The sequence below is a fragment of the Carcharodon carcharias genome, chromosome 20 (genome assembly GCF_017639515.1).
Source record: "Carcharodon carcharias isolate sCarCar2 chromosome 20, sCarCar2.pri, whole genome shotgun sequence".
Lineage (NCBI taxonomy): Eukaryota > Metazoa > Chordata > Chondrichthyes > Lamniformes > Lamnidae > Carcharodon > Carcharodon carcharias.
In genome coordinates, this window is record NC_054486.1 from 38318972 (window position 1) to 38338847 (window position 19876).

Below are 19876 nucleotides of genomic sequence, written 5' to 3' on the forward strand. Positions count from 1 at the left end.
GTCAGGGAGGCAGTATTGAGGGAGAGCTACACTCAAAGGGGCAGTAAATAGGGAGTGCTGCACTGTCGAAGGGCAGCACTGAGTGAGTGCTGCACTCTCACAGGGGCAGTATAGAGGGTGTATTCTTATCAGAGGGGCAGTATTGAGGGAGTACTGCACTGTCAAAGGGGCAGCATTGAGGGAAAGATGTGCTGACGCAGTGTCAGGGCTGAGGGATCTGTGCCCTGCTTTAAGGGTAGTACTGAGGTAGTGCTGCCCTGTCGTGGGTGAGTACTGGGGGAGATTGCACTGTCGGTGCGCGGGACTGAGGATGGGCATTGTTGGAGGGGCAGTACTGTGAGAGCACAGCATTGCCAGGGGGGCCAGAACTGTGAGCGCACTCTACTGTCAGAGGGGCAGTATTGAGGGTGCACTGTATTTTCAAGGGGCAGTATTGAGGAAATGCTGCACTCTAAGAGGGTTAGTATTAAAGGAGTGCTGCACTGTCAAGGGGTAGTACTAAGGTACTGCTGCACTCTCAGTGTTAGTATTAAGGGAGTGCTACACTGTGAGAAGGGTAGTATTCAGGACGGAGTGCTGCACTGTCAAGGGGCAGTACTGTGAGAGCACTGTACTATCAGAGAGGCAGTATTGAGAGTGTACTATATTGTCAAGGGTAGTATTTCAGGGAATGCTGCAATGTAAAGGGGCAGTACTGAAAAAGTGCTGCACTCTCAGGCCGGCATTATTGAGGCAGTGCTGCACTCTTCATAGGAGCATTACTGAAGAAGTGCTGCACTGCGTAAGAGTGAGTACTGATGGAGTGCTATACTGTCAGAGGGCAGCATTGAGTGAGTACTATACTGTCAGAGGACAGCATTTACAGAGAGCTGCACTCTCAAAGGGGCAGTATTAAGCGAGTGTTGCCCTGTCAAAGGGACAGCACATAGGAAACGCTGCACAGTCGAAGGGTCAATAGTAAGGGAGTGCTATATGTCAGAGGGGCAGTATTGAGGGAGTGCTGTACTGTCAGAGGGGTAGCACTGAGGGAGTGCAGCATTGTCCGGGGGTTAGTACTGAGGGTGCACTGCGTTGTTGGACAGGCAGTGCTGTCAGCGCACCGCTTTGTCAGAGGGCTAGTATTGTGCAAGTGCTGCCCTGTCAAGGGGCAGCACTGGCGAGTACCACATTGTCAGAGGGGCTGTATTGAGGGAGTGCTGCATTGCCAAAGGGACAGTATTGAGGGTATACTGTATTGTCAGAGGGGCAGCATTGAGGGAGTACTGTACTGTCAAGGGACAGCACTGAGGCAGTGCTGCACGGTCAGAGGGGCATTATTGAGGGTGCGCTGTACTGTCAGAGGAGCAGTACTGAGGGAGTGCTGCATTCTCACAGGATTAGCGTTGAGGGAGTGCTGCATTGTCAAAGGGGCAGTATTGAGGGACTACTGCATTGTCAGAGGGTCACTATTGAGGGAGTGCTGTATTTTCAAAGGGACAGTACTGAGGGAGTGCTGTGCTATCAGAGGGGCAGTAGTGAGAGAGTGCTGCTCTGTCAGAGGAGCAGTATTGAGGGAGTACTGTGCTGTCAAGGGGAAGCACAGAGGGAGTGCTGAACTGTCAAAGGGGCAGTATTGAGGGAGTACTAAACTGTCAAGGAGCAGTAATGAGGGAGGCTTACCTTCTCAAAGGGGCAGTACTGAGGGATTGTTGCACTGTCAGAGCGGCAGTATTGAGGGAGTACCATACTGTCAGCGGGGCACTATTTAGGGAGAGCTGCACTCTCAGGGGGGCAGTATAGAGGATGTGCTGCACTGTCAAAGGGTCAGTGTTGAAGGAGAGCTGTACTGTCCTAGTGTCACTACTGAGGGTGCGCTGTGTTTTTGGAGGGTCAGTACTGTGAGAGCGCTTCATTGTCAGAGGACCAGTAATGTGAGAGTACTGTACTGTCAGAAGGGTAGTATTGAGCGTGTACTGTATTGTCAGAGGGGCAGTATTGAGGGAGTACTGTTGTGCCAAGGGGCAGGACTGAGGGAGTGCTGCACTGACAAAGCGGCAGTACTGAGGAAGTGCTGTACTGTTGAAGAGTCAGTGTTGAGGGAGGTCAGTACTGAGTGTGCGCAGAGTCGTTGGAGGGGCAGTACTGTGAGAGCACTGCATTGTCAGAGGGGCAGTACTGAGGGAGAGCTGCGCTGTTCGAGCTGCAGGCATGAGTGATTTGTGCCCCATGTGAGGGGCAGTACTGAGGGAGCGCTGTACTGTTGGAGCATCAGCACTGACGGGGTGCTGCTCTGTTAGAGGGGCAGTACTAAGGCAGCACTGCACAGTTGAAGGTCAGTTGTGAGTAAATGCTGCACTGTCGGAGGGTCAGTATTGTTACGATCTGTTAGGGACCATTAACATTTAAGGAAGAAACCCAGACACACATCAATTGAACGACAGAACTACACCACAAGATTTCACATTTTTAAACAAAAATAAATGTTATCGTATAACAAAATAAACAAAGTAAGTACTTAACCCTAGTTTATAAGGCATATTCTATATACTCAGTTTTACTTTTTACTTCCCCCCAAGAGTTTCCTTCATTTCAAAAATCTTGAAAGTTCATTCACTTTTCCTGCAATCCTGCAACCAACCCAAAAGGTATGCCACAGCTCTCCAGAATATACTTTAGTTGCCCTTAGTATTCCAGCTATTCCTCCAAGGTAAGATTCTACAGTTGTCCTGTTAGCTTTTGGCCATGTGACCCTCCACCTTTTACTTTAGTGACCTCACTACTGTGGATGCCTCAATTCCTTGTTCATGTTGCCAGCAGAAACCTTCCCACAGCATTACAAGCTAACTCTGCTGACTGCATTCTGCCACAAGACTCTGTGAGGACTACTTTAGATTTCTTCTACTAGCTGCAAGCTAGAGCAAATCTTCCAGTGAGATGCAGTCTTCGCCAAAACAAGGCTACAACTGCCACTGTCTGTTCCCAAACTAAACTACTTGTTTCTGTCAACAAACACACAGACAAATCAAACAAAAGAGCCTTCTAACTAAGACTCCACCCTTAATCACTATCACTAGGCTTTGGGATGATTCAGCCAGAAATGCAAACAAATTATTTTACCTTCAACATAACTCTGATTCTGTAATCCATATGAATAATTTACATCTCTAATAGAGTTTTATGTTTTTCCTTCCCAGAATTGCTTTCTCTGACCTTTTACACTAACATGGGCCCTAAACTTGTAAGTGTAATAAACTCCAAGCTTGTTTGAATTGCATTTAGTTCAGGATTGCTTATCAGTTTCTTAATCAAAAACCCCAATTTCTAGTTACAATCTTAATTCCTTAAAGTAAACGTTATATTCTGAAGCATATGAGTTATAAACTAGATATTTGCAACAGGACAGACAATGGGTAGAATTTTCTGTGCCCAGTGGTGTCAGGCGTCATGGCGGGAAGGACAAAAATTGGTTTCACGACATCGTGAAACTAGTTTGCAATCGTCCGCACCACCTGTCAATGGTGGATTGTGCTTCCTGCTGCCACACGTTGAAAACTTCATGGTAGTACACCTGCATGTGATTATAAGCCCAGCTCATTGGAATCAACCCCCCACGCTCGATCATCTGAGCACGCTGACATGTTTCACAACAGCATTTATAAAGCATGCACCTGGCAAGCTGTACTTCAAGGGAACTCGGAGATGAGGGCGTAGTAACATTGCATTGCACTCGCAAGGGTTGCCTGTTGGACTTCAATGTTGGGGCACTGCACATTCAGGTGAGGGCACAGACAGGTTGCCTTTTTCTGGCTGCCTGACAATGTGGTGCTGGAGCAAGGGCTGCACTGCGGTTGAGGCGAGTTGAGGGGGGCAAGGGCTACACTGTAGTTGATGGATATGCACAAGCACGTGCTGGAGTGGGGGAGGGAAACAACCACGTATTAGGGAAATCTCTGCAGCTGAGAGAGTTCAGACACAGCCACATTGACATACATGGAGTCGGGCCTCTAATTTATCTGCCCACTCAAGCAACGCAGAGACCTGAAAGTGCCACCAAATGCTCCAGAGCTTTTCACCCCTCGAGCACAGACTGCAAAGTAATGAGCGTTTTTAGTGGACTGCAGAACAATTGAATGACTGGGCACATTGTACAATTTCCTTGCTAAAGCTGGCCATGGAGCAGTCACTGGTGGAGGCGCTCACAGACCCTTGCAACGTCATCATCCCGGCTTGGACCAGTCTCCCCGAAAGTTCAAGCTAACAGTGCAGCCATTAGGAGAATGCCTGCACCTGAGCTGAGAGCACAGCATGCTGTCCAGTAGGCAAAGCTGCTACCAATCACACAGGTGGAGGTGGGTTCAGTTTTGGGCAGCCAAGCAGCGCACTAAACTCTGGCCATCCAAGTGGTGGCCAGCACTCTCCGGGATGCATTAAGGGGCCTTCGGACTTAACCAAGAGAGGTTCTTAGATAACCCACACATCTCTCTCTTTCATTCTGCAGGAAGAGTACATGAGCATGGAGCCTGGTGACCTAGCTGTATGCCTCATGGCTTACAGAGAGCAGAGACGAAGGAGAAGCAAGCAACGGAGATGCCTGGCTGGGCTGAAGGAGGAGCAGCACTCTCAGGAAGAAGGGGCGATTGGGGCTCCTGCACTCTGGTCTGGTGGAGCCCTGCAAAACAATCCACAGAGGGTGTAACGCGTCATTGTCACCCGCTGCGGCCTTCACAACCTGCTGCTTCAACAGGGAGAGGAGCTGGTTGAAGAGAAGATGGAGGACATTGACGGGGATGACGGTGAGGAGGTCTTCAAAGGTGAAGATGACAGCGATGAGGCCATTGTACTGGCCAGATGAAGCAGGCACACTTGGGAGGCTATCATAGCTGCTAGATTTGTGGAGGATGATGACAACATGCAGTGAGGTGACCCCATAGATCATCACTTTGCATCTGTGAATGTTTGATTTCTATCTTGCTGAAGGCAGCGCACATACCCTCTGTGATAAAGCCCCTGTCATGGAGATGCAGCAGATGACCATCCTTCATGAGCTGAACCCTTCAGGACCACACTGTCACCAGTCACAGATATTGATGACATGGGGGGCCGGCCACCTCTCAAAGGTGCTGGGAGCACACAGACAGAATGACGGAACTCTGTGTCACTGGCCCAGGACATTCTGGCAGCAAAGATAAGCACCATCGAGGAGCTGGCATGTGTGATGCATCCAGTGATTGTGAAGGTGCACCATCAGCATACTGGGAAGGACAGGGAGGAGTGAGGACAGGGAGGAGGCCCTGGCCTGAGACACCTGCCTTTATCCTTTGCAGGTATCAAGGTTTCACATCTGAGTGACACAAACACTGGTCATCAGAAGCAGGAGCCATAGGCAAGGAGACATTCTTGGGACAAAAACAAAAAATGCTGGAAAAACTCAGCAAGTCTGACAGCATCTGTGGAGAGAAAGACAGAGTTAACTCTGTCTTTCTCTCCACAGATGCTGTCAGACCTGCTGAATTTTTCCAGCATTTTTTGTTTTTGTTTCAGATTCCCAGCATGCGCAGTATTTTGCTTTTATCTTAGACATTCTTGGGAGTTTATTAATAACATTAATGTACATTATGTACAAGTGATTAACACCCCTGCCAAAGCTGTAAAATTACATCTTCTTAACCTTCCTAACTCAGCCACTACGTCTTGGTCGTCCCTGGACATCCACAGTGAAGGAGACAGCCTGCTGACTGATACACCCTGTTTGACCTTGATGGACATCCTCTGGAGGACTGAGGCCTGGAGAGCCCCAGCCTGCTTCCAGGTCCTGCTGTGTGGCAGTGTGAAGCTCCTCAGCCTGTGGAGCTGGAGCCACTGGGGTCACAGGAAGAAGGCATTTGAATGGGTCGGATACTCCCAGAGTCACCTGGGTGGTTGGCCCCGGGGTGTACACCTGCTGATCCTCCTCCCTATGGGTGCCTGAGGGCCCCTGGCTGACTCCTGGAGTGAGATCGAGCTGCCCCGCACCCGTCTCACATTGACACTGTTGGAGGCCAGCTATGGCATCAGCCATAGGACCGATGTCCTGAACCAAGGTCTCTATGGCTGCCATCCTACCAGTGCTGACCTTGGTGCGTTGGCATACCAGGGCTATCACCTCAGCCTGAAGACGGATGGACTCCTCCATCGTGCCTTGCAATCTGAAGAGTGCAGCAAACATCCCTTCCTGATGCTCCCAAGCTTTGCAGCTCCAACAACTGAGGTATGACCAAGTCCAGAAGTTCATCATCTAACTTGGACTCAGCAGATTTCTGGTCTCCTGTAGTCCTTTAAGTGCCAGAAACCTGGGAAGTCCCTGCCTCCATCAGCAGTGGATCAGACAGTGCAATGTGCTCACCAGATTGTGATCCTGAGGCTACTCTAAAGCTTGATCCTACCGAGGTGTGTGTCTCTGCACTGCTGTAGGATATGGGTGAGAGCTGTGACAGATCTTCATTGAGGGTTTCAGCAGATTCCTCTTCTGAGATATCTTCGAGACTAGAGTCGAGGACCTGGGTTGTGGACCCCCTTGGCTGTTTCCCAATTGTGCCTGTGAGAGATAATTAGTGCATGGCAGTGGCTTGTGAAAGAGGACACATCACTCACAGTATGGTTGTTTGATGGATGTTGCACTGCTGGGTCCTCACTTGGTAGAGCAGCGCTGACCTCACCATCAGCACAGGAATGATCCAGATCCTCGCCGGCCAGCTGGTTGGCTCTGTTTTCAAAGTCCACGAGAACCTTGATTTCAGGCATTCCTCCACCGGTCTGTGACCTCTCCCTTTAGCTGTGTGCCAGCTTGTCCTGAATGAATACAGATAGAGAGAGTATAAGCAGGATGCCTGCCAGGCCAGAAGATAAGGAAGCCTGGCATGTGTGGGTGGTGAGTGATGCCAGGACAGAATGGGGACAATGAAGGTGTGTGAGAGAAAGTGAATGGTGATGTCTCTTGAACTGAAAGTGAGTGAGATCCCTGTGGATGTGGGTTTGAGTGTCTGAGTTGAGAGTGATGAGAAGAGAGACTTACGCTGGCCAAATGGAGATCATTCATCCTCTTTTGGCACTGGATGGCTGTCCTCTTTTGAAGGGCATTGGCAGTGACCACCGCGGCCACCTCCTCCCAAGCCAGATTGGTGATGTTGCAGCCCCTCCTGTGGCCAGAGCAGGGTTACAGGACATCACGGTGGGCCTCCATGGCATCCAAAAGGTGTTCCAGAGACGGGTCACTGAATCAGGGGCTACTGTCTTCTTGCCTTTTGGGTCATGTCTTCTGTGCAGCAGTCCTGGGTGGAAGCATTGAGAGGTGCGCCCGCGGCTGCACTTAAATATGGCGCCTGCTGTGAGGAAGTGGCACAGTTATGGTGTGGCTGGCGAATCAGAGGCTGCCTGCCAGTGAGACTGCATGTTTCCCAGGAATGCATGATTAATGAGGCGGGTTTGGGACGATAAGGCATGAAAAGCCGCCATTGTAGACGGCGGATAAAACATCCTTTTTCCTGCCTGCTACTGCACTTAGCGCAAATCTGGGACGATTCCACCCAGTATTGCACTGTTGAGGGACAGTATTAAAGGAGTGCTGTTGCAGGTGCCGTCTTTCAGATGAAATGTTAAACTGGGGACCCTTCTACCTGCTCAAGTGGATGTAAAATATCCCATGGAAGTATTCGCAGATGAATGGTGAAGTCCTCTCCAGTGTCATGAGCAATATTTATCTGTCAACAACATCACAGAAACAGATTAGGGATATATTTCATTGCTGTTTTTGGGAGCCTGCTGTGCACAAATTGACAGCCACATTTCCCACATTGGAACAGTGACTACATATCAAAACAACTTAATTTTCTGTGAGGTACTTTGGGATGTCCTGAACAACACTGTATAAATGCAAGTCTTTTATATGGCTGATTCTAGAAACAATAAACACTTTGGGGTGAGATTGTTTTTTTGCCAGCAGTGTCAAGCAAGGAATGGCAAATTGTCAGATTGTTTCCCCTTATGCCTGTTTTTGCCAGTGCCCGATTCACACCGTGAGCATTCAAATCGCGCCTTGCCCCCACAGAACCCCATTCAGACTGTGCCCCATTTCCACTCGGCATCCGATTCACACCACAGCCCCTTCACACTTCCACAATTCCTATATTGTTGCCATCAGTCATTTTAATATACTCATTATTTGTGTTGAATCTTTGCAGCAATCAAGAATGTGAGAGGTGAGTATTACCTGAACGGTCACTGGACCATCGACTTCAGCCGGGCTCTGTACATCGCCAACACTGTCATACACTACGAAAGGGGATCGGAGGGTGACCTAGCCTCAGAGGTCATTCATGGTCGAGGGCCAACCTCTGAACCCTTGATACTGGAGGTTAGTGTCAATATAAAATGGTATGTTACTCACAGTAAGAAAGATACAGAATCCATATCGATTGAGTTATATGAAAGGACTCATGACCATAAGAGGGATATACTATTGTCCATCAAATAGCAAGTGGGAATTTTACAAGATGAGCAGCAGGCATAGAGTACTAATCATGGGAGATTTCAATTTGACCCAGATAAACTGAGAGGAAGAGGAGTGAAACAGGAAAGGGAATTGAGTTTTGATTGGCCCGAACACATGGGCCAAATGACCTCTTGTGTTGTAAATTTTCTATGATTTTTAAGATTTTACTATGCATGGAGACTCTTTTTCGTTCAGTATGTAAGAAGCCCAACAAGAAAGGAATCATAAATATAAAAGCAAAACACTGCGGATGTTGAAAATCTGAAACAATAAAAAAAAATGCTGGAAAAACTTAGCATCGGTGGAGAGAGAGAAACAAAGTTAACATTTCACGTCTGTATGACCCTTCTTCAGAGCTGAAGAGAAGGAATCATTGCTGGAGCTTATTTATTATCGGAGCCCATTGGTAATGAACCAGAACCGGGAGAACAAGTAAGAGTAGGGGAATATCTTAGTAGTCGTGATCACAGGTAGGATTAGGATTGACAGTGACATAAATAGGACAAAGACTGGAAGGACAAATAGGACAAAGATTGGAAAACAGAAAATGATGAGGAAGTGAGAGTGGAACTAAAGAACGTTAACCGGGAGAAATCTTGAAAAACAGTAAGAAAAAGCAGAAAATCTTTAAAAGTGGAATCAATAGAATTCGAGAAATGTATTCCAGTAAAAGCCAACAAAATGGGGCATGGTGAATAAATAAAGAACTAAGGGGGAAAAAAAACTAAAGAAAAAGACATCGAAGAATTACTTTGATAATAAAGGAGATGAGGACTAAAAGGAAAATGAAGAATTTAAGGGAGATGTTTTTAAATTATCAGAAAGTCAAAGAAAATTTGTGAAATAAGATTATTAAAGAATATAAAAATAAATAATAGTGTTCTAAAGACACAAATAATAAAAGGAAAGTGAAAGTAAGGATAGGGCTCCTAAAGGATGAGCAACATAAACTCATGGATAATAGCAGAGAAATGACAGAAGTATTAAATAACTCACCTTAGTTTTTATGAAATAAGATAATGAAATATACACATCATGAGAGTGTGAGCTTAAAAAGAATATTAATATAGTTGGGATAGAAAGGGAGAAATAATTGTCACATTAATAAAACTTAAAGAGGCTAAGGCCCCAGGTCCAGATGGTATGCACCCAGATGCACACCAGGTAGCAGTTAGCAGAGGCACTAATTGATATATGTATATATCTAAGATCTAAAGAAGAGGAGAAAGTGCCAGATGATTAGTGGACAGCATATCTTAAAAGAAGTGATAGATGAGCATCCAGAGACAGAAAATATAATGGAACATAGTCAGCAAGGATTCTGAAAGCCATACTTGACCAACCTTACTGAATTCTTTAAAGAGGTAATGTAGATAAGGGTAACACAGTAGATAAACCATAAACTTGGATGTACAAAAGGCCTTTGTTAAAGTGCCAGATGGTGGGTTCATGATGAAGATGAGAGCATGTGGAGTCAGGGAACAAACAGCTAAATGATAGCAAATTGGCTAAAGAATAGAAAGAAAAGCTTAGATTGTTCTGAATGAAGGAAGAGAGAAATCAGCGCTCTCTGAGTATCAGTACGAGGATTTTTAATAATTAACATTAATGATTTGGACCAAAAAACTCAACATCAAAATTTGCAGATGATACATGCAGAGTGGTGTCGCTCACACTGAGGTAGGATGTGACATAATGTAAGACATCAGAAAATTTGCAACCTGGGTAATTAAATGGCAAATGAGCTTGTAAGGTGATGCACTTTGGTAACAAAAATGGAAATATCATGTACATCCTACAAAGTAAGAAATTGATTGGCTTGGAAGAACAAAGAGATACAAGTAAGCAAATCATGAAAGTGGTATCATAGGTCAGCACGAGAGCTGATGAATTAGAGCTATCAGGAAAGATTGAACAGCCTTGGGCCAGAATTTTACATTTCACCACTGGTGGGTTTTTAGGCCGGGACAGGGTTGGGGGTGGCGGGGGGGGGGGGGGGGGGGGGGGGGTGGGAGAATGAATTGAAGGGATGGGATTCCCTCACACAACAATTTTACACTGAGCGGGGCAAAGCCTCAGATGATTCCCACCCAGCCTCAATTTTTAGGCTGGCGGGAGGATTGAGCTGGCATGGGGGAAGGTGCAAGTCGCTTTCTGACCCTCAAAGTCCATTGGTCTCTGGAACTCCCTTTGGCCCCATCCTCCCCTCCAAGACCCTGATCGCCACCTTCCCGCCTCCCCTACCCTTCCTGTCCTGGGACCCCTTGACCTTACCTGAGCCTCCGTTCCCTGAACATAGGCTCCGACATCCTCCTGAACTTCCTCTTCTGTCCACTGCAGTGCTGTTGCTGCAGGGACTGGGGAATTGCCCATCAATCAGATTAGCCATCGGTCTCTAAGGCTCTCCAACCCCCAGGCCCTCCCCCTTCCCCATGGCCTTCTACCCCATGTCCTCCGCTTCCCAGACCTGCCAACGCCCCAGACTCTTCATAATCCTGTGCCTTCTGCGCCCTGGACCCTCTGCTCCCTGGCCCTCACATCCCCCTCCCACCCCCCTCCCATCCCCCCTCACTCCCTGGCCCTCACACCCCCCTCCCACTCTCCCTCCACCCTCCACCCTCCCTCCCCACCCCACCCCCTACACCCCCTTCCCCCCGCCCCTCCCCTTCCCCTTCCCCCGCCCCTCCCCTTCCCCTTCCCCCTGCCCCTCCCCTTCCCTTCCTGGTTTATTCTATTGAAGTTACTTCATATGAGTCTCCTCCCAATCCATCTCCCTCATCTCAGTCTTTCAGTATATCTTTCTATATCCCTTTCTCTCATGTACTCATCTAGTTTCTTTTTGAAAGCATCCAAACGATTTGTCTCAACCACTTCCTGCGGTAGCAAGTACCACATTCAAACCACTCTCTGAGTAAAGACATTCTCCTTATTTCACTATTAGATTTAATAGTGACTGTCTTATCTGGTATTTATGAACCCTAGTTTCAGTTTCTCCCACAAGTGGAAACATCCCCTCTACATCTATCCTATTCAACCCATTCATTGTTTTAAAGACCTATATCCGGTTACCGCTAAGGCTTCATATGGTGATGTTTTGCTTCCTGCCATCCAACAAGTTGACGGGGAATACATCCTCCCAAGTCCGTGTGCCCCACAGCTGGTAGAAGCCCCATCTGCAGCCGTTCCAGGTCCTCTGCCCTTGGATCCTATGCTCCCAAGATCTCCAAACCTCCAGCCCCACCCATGCTCCCAACCCCCCATCCCTTCTCCTGGTTTTATCCACTTCTCCAGCTTATCCATCGCCGCCGGCTTATTCCTACCCACCCTGGTTTATCCCTTTCTCGGCCTGGCTAAACCCCTGCTGCATGCTATCTCCCCCCTGCCCAGTTTATCCCCTATCCCCAGTTTATTCCCCTATCCCCAGTTTATTCCCCCTCCCCAGATTTATCGCTACTCTCCTCGTTTATCCTTCCTCCCCAGTTTATTCTCTATCCCTGGTTTATCCTCCCTCCCTGGTTTATCCTCCCCTGCTTATCCTTGCTCCCTGGTTTAGCCTCTCTCCCTGGTTTAGCCCCTCTCCCTGGTTTATTCCCACCTGATTTAAATTTGCCTTGTTTATCACCACCCCACCCATTTGGTTTATCCATGGTTTACTCACCCTGTCTGCCTCAACTGATTTGCCTCCCTGCCTGATTTACCCAATTATAGGTCCAGAACCTTCCTGGCCCTCGTTTACACACCTGTTCTGCTCTGCTTTCACTACTAATTGAAGTTACATTACGTTCCACCTGTTTCCAGGGTCACTGTGGTCACTAGAGCTGGGTGTGTGTTAGCTTCCAGTCACTTCATCCTTGTTTCCTCAAACTCCATTATTCTTTGCCCCTTCCAGAAAGAAAATTCCTCCAGCCTCTCTCAGCCGGAGCAGGGATCTATTAAAGATTGCTATAGAATTTGATACTGCCTCACATTCCTGTGTTGTATAGTGTGTGCAGTGCAGAATCAGGCTATTCGGCCCAGCTGATCCCTGCTGGTCTTCGTGCTGCAAATGTGCTCATGTCCACCTGGGATACATTGGACTGTGCAGCCTTTTTTCTCCATGTTACTTAAGCAGGGATCGTTTTACAGGATTAAGGGGAAAATTTCCGTTTGCTGTACTGAACTCAAGGCATTATATATGAAATGAGATCTTGTATGTTTTCAGATCATTAGCCAAGAGTCCAATCGAGGAATTGATTACGAATATTATCAATCACGGTACCGGAGACAACCACAAGGTTACTTCTGGAGTGTTGGGTCTTGGAGTTTGTGCAGCAAAGAGTGTGGGGGTGGTGAGTGACTGCAGGTGTTGAAATTTCTTCTTAAATCTTCCTGTGTCTTAATTAAGTGAAACATTTTATATTTGAAAATAGAACAAAAACAACTTGTATTACACCTTTAATGTGTTAAAACACATGAATGTTATCTGACAAAAATATGACACTGAGCCAAATGAGGAAAGATAAGGACAGATAACCAAAAGCTTGGCCAAAGAGGTAGGTCCAGATGGTGAAGTTCCAATTACTGGAAGAATTCCCCCTATTGGAGGTGCTATCTTTCAGAGGGGATCTTAAACCTAGGCCTAATCTGCTCGCTTGGGTGAAAGTAAAATATGTCATGGCACTATTTTAAAGAAGAGCAGGAGAGTTCTCCCCGGTGTCCTGGCCAGTATCTATCTTTCAATTAACAGCACAAAAACAGAAACACTTCAAAAGTATTTAATTGGCTGTAAGACATTTTGGAATGTCCTGGGGTTGTGAAAGGCACTAAGGAAATACAAGTCTTTCTTTCTTGCCTTTCAGCCACTGATGCTACCAAGATCTTTAGCATCCACATTAACAAGCAGGTGAGGCCGCCATTGAATACCTGATGGAAACTTCCAAAAGTGCGGTGCTCTCTCAGTGCTGTGTTGAAGTGCATCACTTCAAGATTCAGTACTTGGGTGCTAGGGTAGGCTCGAACCTGTAACCGTCTGCCTCAGAAAGTTTCAGGCACAAGTCCACTTCTAATTATCCTTGTGAGTGGAAGTGATCTTTTTTGATGGTTCATCCCAACTGAAGATTCCTTCGATTTGTGCAACATTCAATTCGGTTATCAGAGTTCACTGATGCCAGGCAGTTACAGTGAGACATGAAAGAATTTCCTGATGTGTGTTGCTTATTTTCCTTTGGACAAACTTTTAGTTAGAGTGGGAGATCTTTTTTTGCTGAAATAAGTAATTTTGTGTGTCTCTTTTTTCCTTCCTTGATCTTGAGATAAAGAAAAGAAATTGCCTCCGGGACTCTGGAACAATGTTTATATAAATACTGGTTCTCTCTGTTTCTGCTTCTGAAAGAACGAAAGTACTGTGGGTATTTATACAACTTGTGCAAACAGAAAATTGGTTTGTACCCTTGTAAAACTTTCATCCACCTCAGTAAATCTATTGAGTATAGTGGGTGATAATGGAATAAAGGAACCTTATTGAATCCCTTTGTGATGGCATGAGGGGTTTGAGTTCTCGTCCTGTGCTCCACCGTCCTCCCTGAACTGTTTCCTTCCCTATTATTACACAGGTTATCAGACACGGCTTGTGTTTTGCACCATCGACAGTGAAGCCTATCCTGATTATTTATGCAGAAGCCAAGTACAGCCGACCAGCAACAAAACCTGCAATGCCCAATCCTGTCCACGGACTAAACGGTGAGGAAGCATCAGTCTGAGCTTAACACTATACAACAACTTGGATATTACAGGCTTCACCCATTGCTCAGCAGTTAATAACATCCCCAAATGTTCTGAGGGTGATAACACTCCCAATGGTTCCAGAGGTAATATCACTCCCGACATTTCAGGGGGTAATAATACTCCCAATACTTCCGGGGGTAATAATACTCCCAACATTTCCAGAGTAATAACATCCCAAGATTTCCAGGCGTAATAACACTCCCAATGTTTTCAGCAGGAATAACACGCCTGCTATTTCTGAAGGTAATAACAGTCCTGATATTTCCGGAGGTAATAACACTTCTGATATTGCACCAAGAATTCAGGGAGTTAGGCAGTAGACTAAAGAGCAAGACGTCTCGGATTGTAATCTCTGGATTACTCCCAGTGCCACTGCTAGCAAGCTCAGAAATAGGAGAATAGCACAAACGAATATGTGGCTTAATAGTTGGTGCAGGAGGGAGGATTTTAGATTCCCGGATCACTGGGACTGTTTCTGGGGAAGGTGGGATCTGTACAAGCATCTACATCTGAACCAGAGCATTTCTAACATCCTTGCGGGAGGGTTTGCTAGTGCTGTTGGGAGTTTAAACTAATTTGGCAGGGGGAGGGGACACAGAATGTTAGCAAAATAGGGACACAACATAATACAGTAAAACAATCAAGTCAGAGGGAGTACAGCTGCATTAAGTTTCACAGGAGTAAGGCAAGGCTGGGTGGCCTCTACTTTAATGCCAGGAGTATTACAGGGAAAACAGATGAGTTAAGGGTGAGGATTGACATGTGGAATTTTACAGTAGCCATCATTGAGACTTGGTTGAGGGAGGGACAGGATTGGCAGCTCAGCATTCCGGGATATAGAACCTTCAGGCGAGACAGGAGAGGGGGTAAAAGAGGAGGAGGCATTGCATTATTAATTAAGGAGTCAGTTATTGCAGAAAGGAGAGACGATATCTTGGGGGGGGTGGGGGGGGGGGGTTGCGGGGGGTGGTGGCGGGGGTGTGGGGGTGCGGGGGGGGGTATCGAATGAAGCTTTGTGGATAGAGCTTAGGAATAAAAAAGGGGCAGCCACATTGTTAGGTTTTTATTATAGACCCCTAGATAGTCAGCAGGAAATTGAGGAGCAAATATATGCACAAATTGCGAAGGTGTGTAAAAACAATAACAATAAGGAAATTTATATTAGGTGATTTCAACTTTCCCAACATTCATTGGGATAGACGTGGTGCTAAGGGCATGGATGAAGTGGATTTCTTGAAATGTGTACAGGAGAACTTTTTAGGTCAATATGTAGAGGGTCCGACAAGGGATGGCGCAGAGATAAAAACAAAACACTGGAGATGCTGGAAATCCAAAACAAAAACACAAACAGAAATACCTGGAAAAACTCAGCAGGTCTGGCAGCATCGGCGGAGGAGAGCACAGCTGATGTTTCGAGTCCTCATGATCCTTCAACAGCACTAAGTAAAAATAGGAAAGGGGTGAAATATAAGCTGGTTTAGGTGAGGTGGGGGTGGTGGGGTTTGTTGGGACAAGCAACCAGTAATAGGTGGAGATAACCAAAAGATGTCACTGACAAAAGAACAAAGAGGTGGGCCTAATTCTGGGGAATGAAGCCAGACAGGTGGTGGTGGGGGAGCATTTTAGTGACAGCAGTCACAACATGGTACAGTTTAAGCTTGTTATAGACAAAGAAATAGACAAGTTGCCAAAAAATGTTTTGGATTGTGGGAGAGCGGATTTTAGTAAAATAAGGCCAAGGTAGACTGAGAACAGCTATTTGTGGGGAAATCTACAAAAGAGCAGTGGGAGGCGTTCAAAAAGGAAATGGGGAGGGTACATGCTCAACATGTTCCCTCAAGGGTGATAGGAAGGAGTAACAAGCCCAGAGAACCATGGATGACCAGAGATATTCAGGATACGATGAGAAGGAAAAGAGAGGCTTTTAGCAGGTACAAGGGGAGCAAATCAGTGGAGGCATTAGTGGAACACAGAAAGTGCAAGGTGGAGCTTAAAAAAGCAATTAGGAGAGCAAAGGGGGGATATGAGAAAGCTCTGGCTGGTAAAAATAGGGAAAATCCCAAGATATTCTATAAGTATATCAATGGGAAGAGGATAACCAGGGAAAGGGTAGGGCCCATTCGGGACCAAGGGGGCAATCTATGGGTGGAGCCAGAGGACATTAGTAGAGTGGTGAATGAATACTTCACATCCATCTTCACCCAAGAGAATGAGGATGAAGGTATGGAACTAGGGGAGAGAGACTGCAAGGTTCTTGAGCAAATTGATATGGGTAGTGACTCAGTATTGGAGGTGTTGGCAGGCTGAAAAGTGGACAAATCTCCAGGTCCGGATGATTTGTGTCCCAGAATGCTGAGGGAGGCAAGGGAGGAGATCGCAGGGGCTCTGATCCAAATTTTTAATTCCTCTCTAGCCATGGGGGAGGTGCCAGAGAACTGGAGAACAGCTAATGTGGTTCTGCTATTTAAGAAGGATTGTAGAGGTAAGCCAGGGAAATACAGGCCAGTGAGTCTCACATCAGTGGTAGGGAAACTATTGGAGAAAATTCTGATGGAGAGAATCTATCTCCACTTGGAGAGGCAAGGTTTGATCAGGGATAGTCAGCATGGCTTTGTCAGAGAGAGGTCATGCCTAACAAATTTGATTCAATTTTTTGAGGAGGTGACCAGGTGTTTTGATGAGGGTAGTTCAGTTGATGTATTTTATATGGATTTCGGCAAAGACTTTGACAAGGTCCCACATGGGAGACTTGAAGGCAAATGCACACGGGATACAGGGTAATTTGATAAGGTGGATTCAAAATTGTCTTAGTTGTTGGAGACAGTGGGTGATGACAGAAGGCTGCTTTAGTGACTGGAAGCCAGTGTCCAGTGGCGTACCACAGGGATCTGTGCTGGGTCCCTTATTATTCGTCATTTATATAAACAACATAGATGACTATGTGGGGATAGGATTAGTAAGTTTGTGGATGACACAAAGATTGGTCGGGTGGTTAACAGTGAGGTTGAGTGTCTTGGGCTACAGGAAGCTATAGACGGGATGGTCAAATGGGCAGATAAGTGGCAGATGGAATTTAACCCTGAAAAGTGTGAGGTGATACACTTTGGAAGGAGTAATTTGACAAGGAAGTATTCAATGAATGGTATGACACTAAGAAGTTCTGAGGAACAAAGAGACTTTGGTGTGTGTGTCCATTGATCTCGGAAGGCGGAGGGGCATGTTAGTGGGGTGGTGAAAAAGGCATATGGGACACTTGCCTTTATCAATCGAGGCATAGATTACAAAAGCAGGGAGGTCATGTTGGAGTTGTATAGAACCTTGGTGAGGCCACAACTGGCAGTTCTGGTTGCCACATTATAGGAAGGATGTGATTGCACTGGAGGGGATGCAGAGGAGATTCACCAGGATGTTGTCTGGGATGAAACATTTAAGTTATGAAGAGAGGTTGGATAGACTTGGGTTGTTTTCGTTGCAGCAGAAAAGACTGAGGGGTGACCTGATCGAGGTGTACAAGATTATGGGGGGCATGGACAGGGTGGATAGGGAGCAGCTGTTCCCCTTGGTTGAAGGGTCAGTCACGAGGGGACACAAGTTCAATATGAGGGGCAGGAAGTTTAGGGGGGATGTGAGGAAAAGCATTTTTACCCAGAGGGTGGTGAGGGCCTGGAATGCGCTGCCTGGGAGGGTGGTGGAGGCGGGTTGCCTCACATCCTTTAAAAAGCACCTGGATGAGCACTTGGCACGTCATAACATTCAAGACTATGAGCCAAGTGCTGGTAAATGGGATTAGGTTAGGTAGGTCAGGTGTTTCTCATGTGTTGATGCAGACTCGATGGGCCAAGGGGCCTCTTCTGCACTCTGTGATTCTGTGAATAACACTCCCAATATTTCCAGTGGTAATAACATTCCCGGTATTTCCAGGGTAATAACATTCTTGATATCTCCAGGGTAATCACACTCCCGATATTTCCAGGGTAATAACGCCCCCGATGTTTCCAGGGGTAATAACGCCCCCGGTTTATTTCTGGAATAATCACACTCCTGATATTTCCAGGGGTAATAACACTCCTGATATTTCCAGGGGTAATAACATTCCTGATATTTCCAGGGCTAATAACACCCCCAACATATTTCCGGGGTAATCACACCCCCAATATTTCTGAGGGGAATAACACCCCCAATATATCCAGGGGGAATAACGCTCCCGATATATCCGGCGGTAATAACAGTCCCAACATTTCCAGGGGTAATAACACTCCCAATATATTTCCGGGGTAATCACACCGCCAGTACTTCGGTGGGCAATAACACTCCCAATATTTCTAGGGATAATAATATTCCCAATATTTTCAGGGGTAATAATACTCCCAATATAACTAGGGGTAATAATACTCCCAATAATTCTGGGGGTAATAACATCCCAATATTTTCGTCAGTAATAACACTCCCGAAATATCTGGCTGGATCTGCACCTTAAGTGCTGTAAGCTGCAGGGCTATGGGCTGGATGCAGGAAGGTGGGATTAGAAAAGGCACCTGGGTGTCCTTGGGCTGGCATGGACAAGATGGGACGAATGGCCTCCTTCTGTGCTGTAACTTTTCTATGGTTCTACGGATAATAATATGGCCAACGGCTCTGGAGTAATAACACTCCCAACCATCCCGAGGGAGTTAACATTCCCAATGTTTTTTAGTGATGGTGCCAATATGTGGCTGGAAGCTCATTTCAGGGTCACATATGACACCAAGGTTCAGTATCAGAGGGATGGAGTTGCTAGCTAAGGAATGGAGATTGAAGAGTGGACCAAAAACAATGGCTTAGCCTTCCAATATTTAAATGGAGGAAATTTCTGCTCACCTTTTTAGATAAGCAGTCAGATAGTTTAGCAGCAGTGGAGGCTTTGAGAGAGGCAGCAGTGAGGTAGAGCTGGCTGTTGTCAGCGTACATGTAAAAACTATCACTGTGTATTCGGGTATTGCCACTAAAGGGCAGCATCTAGATGAGAAATAGGAGGGGGCCAAGATTCGATCCTTGGACGTTTGACTTAATTGAATGGTGGAACAGATTTGAGAGGCTGAATGGCCTACCCCTGTTTTAAACACAAAAATATGCTTTGTTGTTAGGCCAACATTGTATGAATCGTATATTGGAATTGAGTCAAATCTTATCAAAAATTTTTAAAAGCAAACATTTATTCTATGTGTAAGGATTTCATTCATAAATCGACCGAGTGCATGGACTTGGAACCAGTGCGTGATGGCGAGAGCTTACAGGTAACCAAGGCAGCTGCTATGGGATAGGCACATGGCCAGATGATTAAATCAAGGGGGAGCAAAATGTTTCTTAATTGACATTTTCTTTTGCTTAGTAGAGTTTAGGCAAAGTGTGTTGTGCTTTATAGTGGAATTAGAGCTTGCTTGGTGTATGGGGCCTGAGGGCTGGCAGTGTTACAGCCTGTGCTTTTCCCTGGTGGGCTGCTATCTTGCATTAGAGATGATCAGAGTTCCTTACACAGCAGATTGGGGTGTGGTGTCTGTCTGTACCTTTCAGTATGCAATTTGTGTTTCTACAGAACCAGGTACAAGGTGAGTTTCAATAGTTTTCCTG

At 46.4% G+C, this 19876-nt stretch overlaps 1 protein-coding gene across 1 annotated transcript in view; it reads left to right on the forward strand.

The window, feature by feature from the left end:
• Positions 1-19876, forward strand: part of paplna (papilin a, proteoglycan-like sulfated glycoprotein) — a 499040-nt gene that overhangs the window by 461177 nt on the left and 17987 nt on the right. The window contains exons 8-11 of the mRNA XM_041214175.1: positions 8196-8368; positions 12708-12834; positions 14098-14224; positions 19477-19542. Of these exons, the coding sequence (XP_041070109.1) occupies positions 8196-8368; positions 12708-12834; positions 14098-14224; positions 19477-19542 (493 nt within the window). The remainder of the gene's footprint in view (positions 1-8195; positions 8369-12707; positions 12835-14097; positions 14225-19476; positions 19543-19876) is intronic.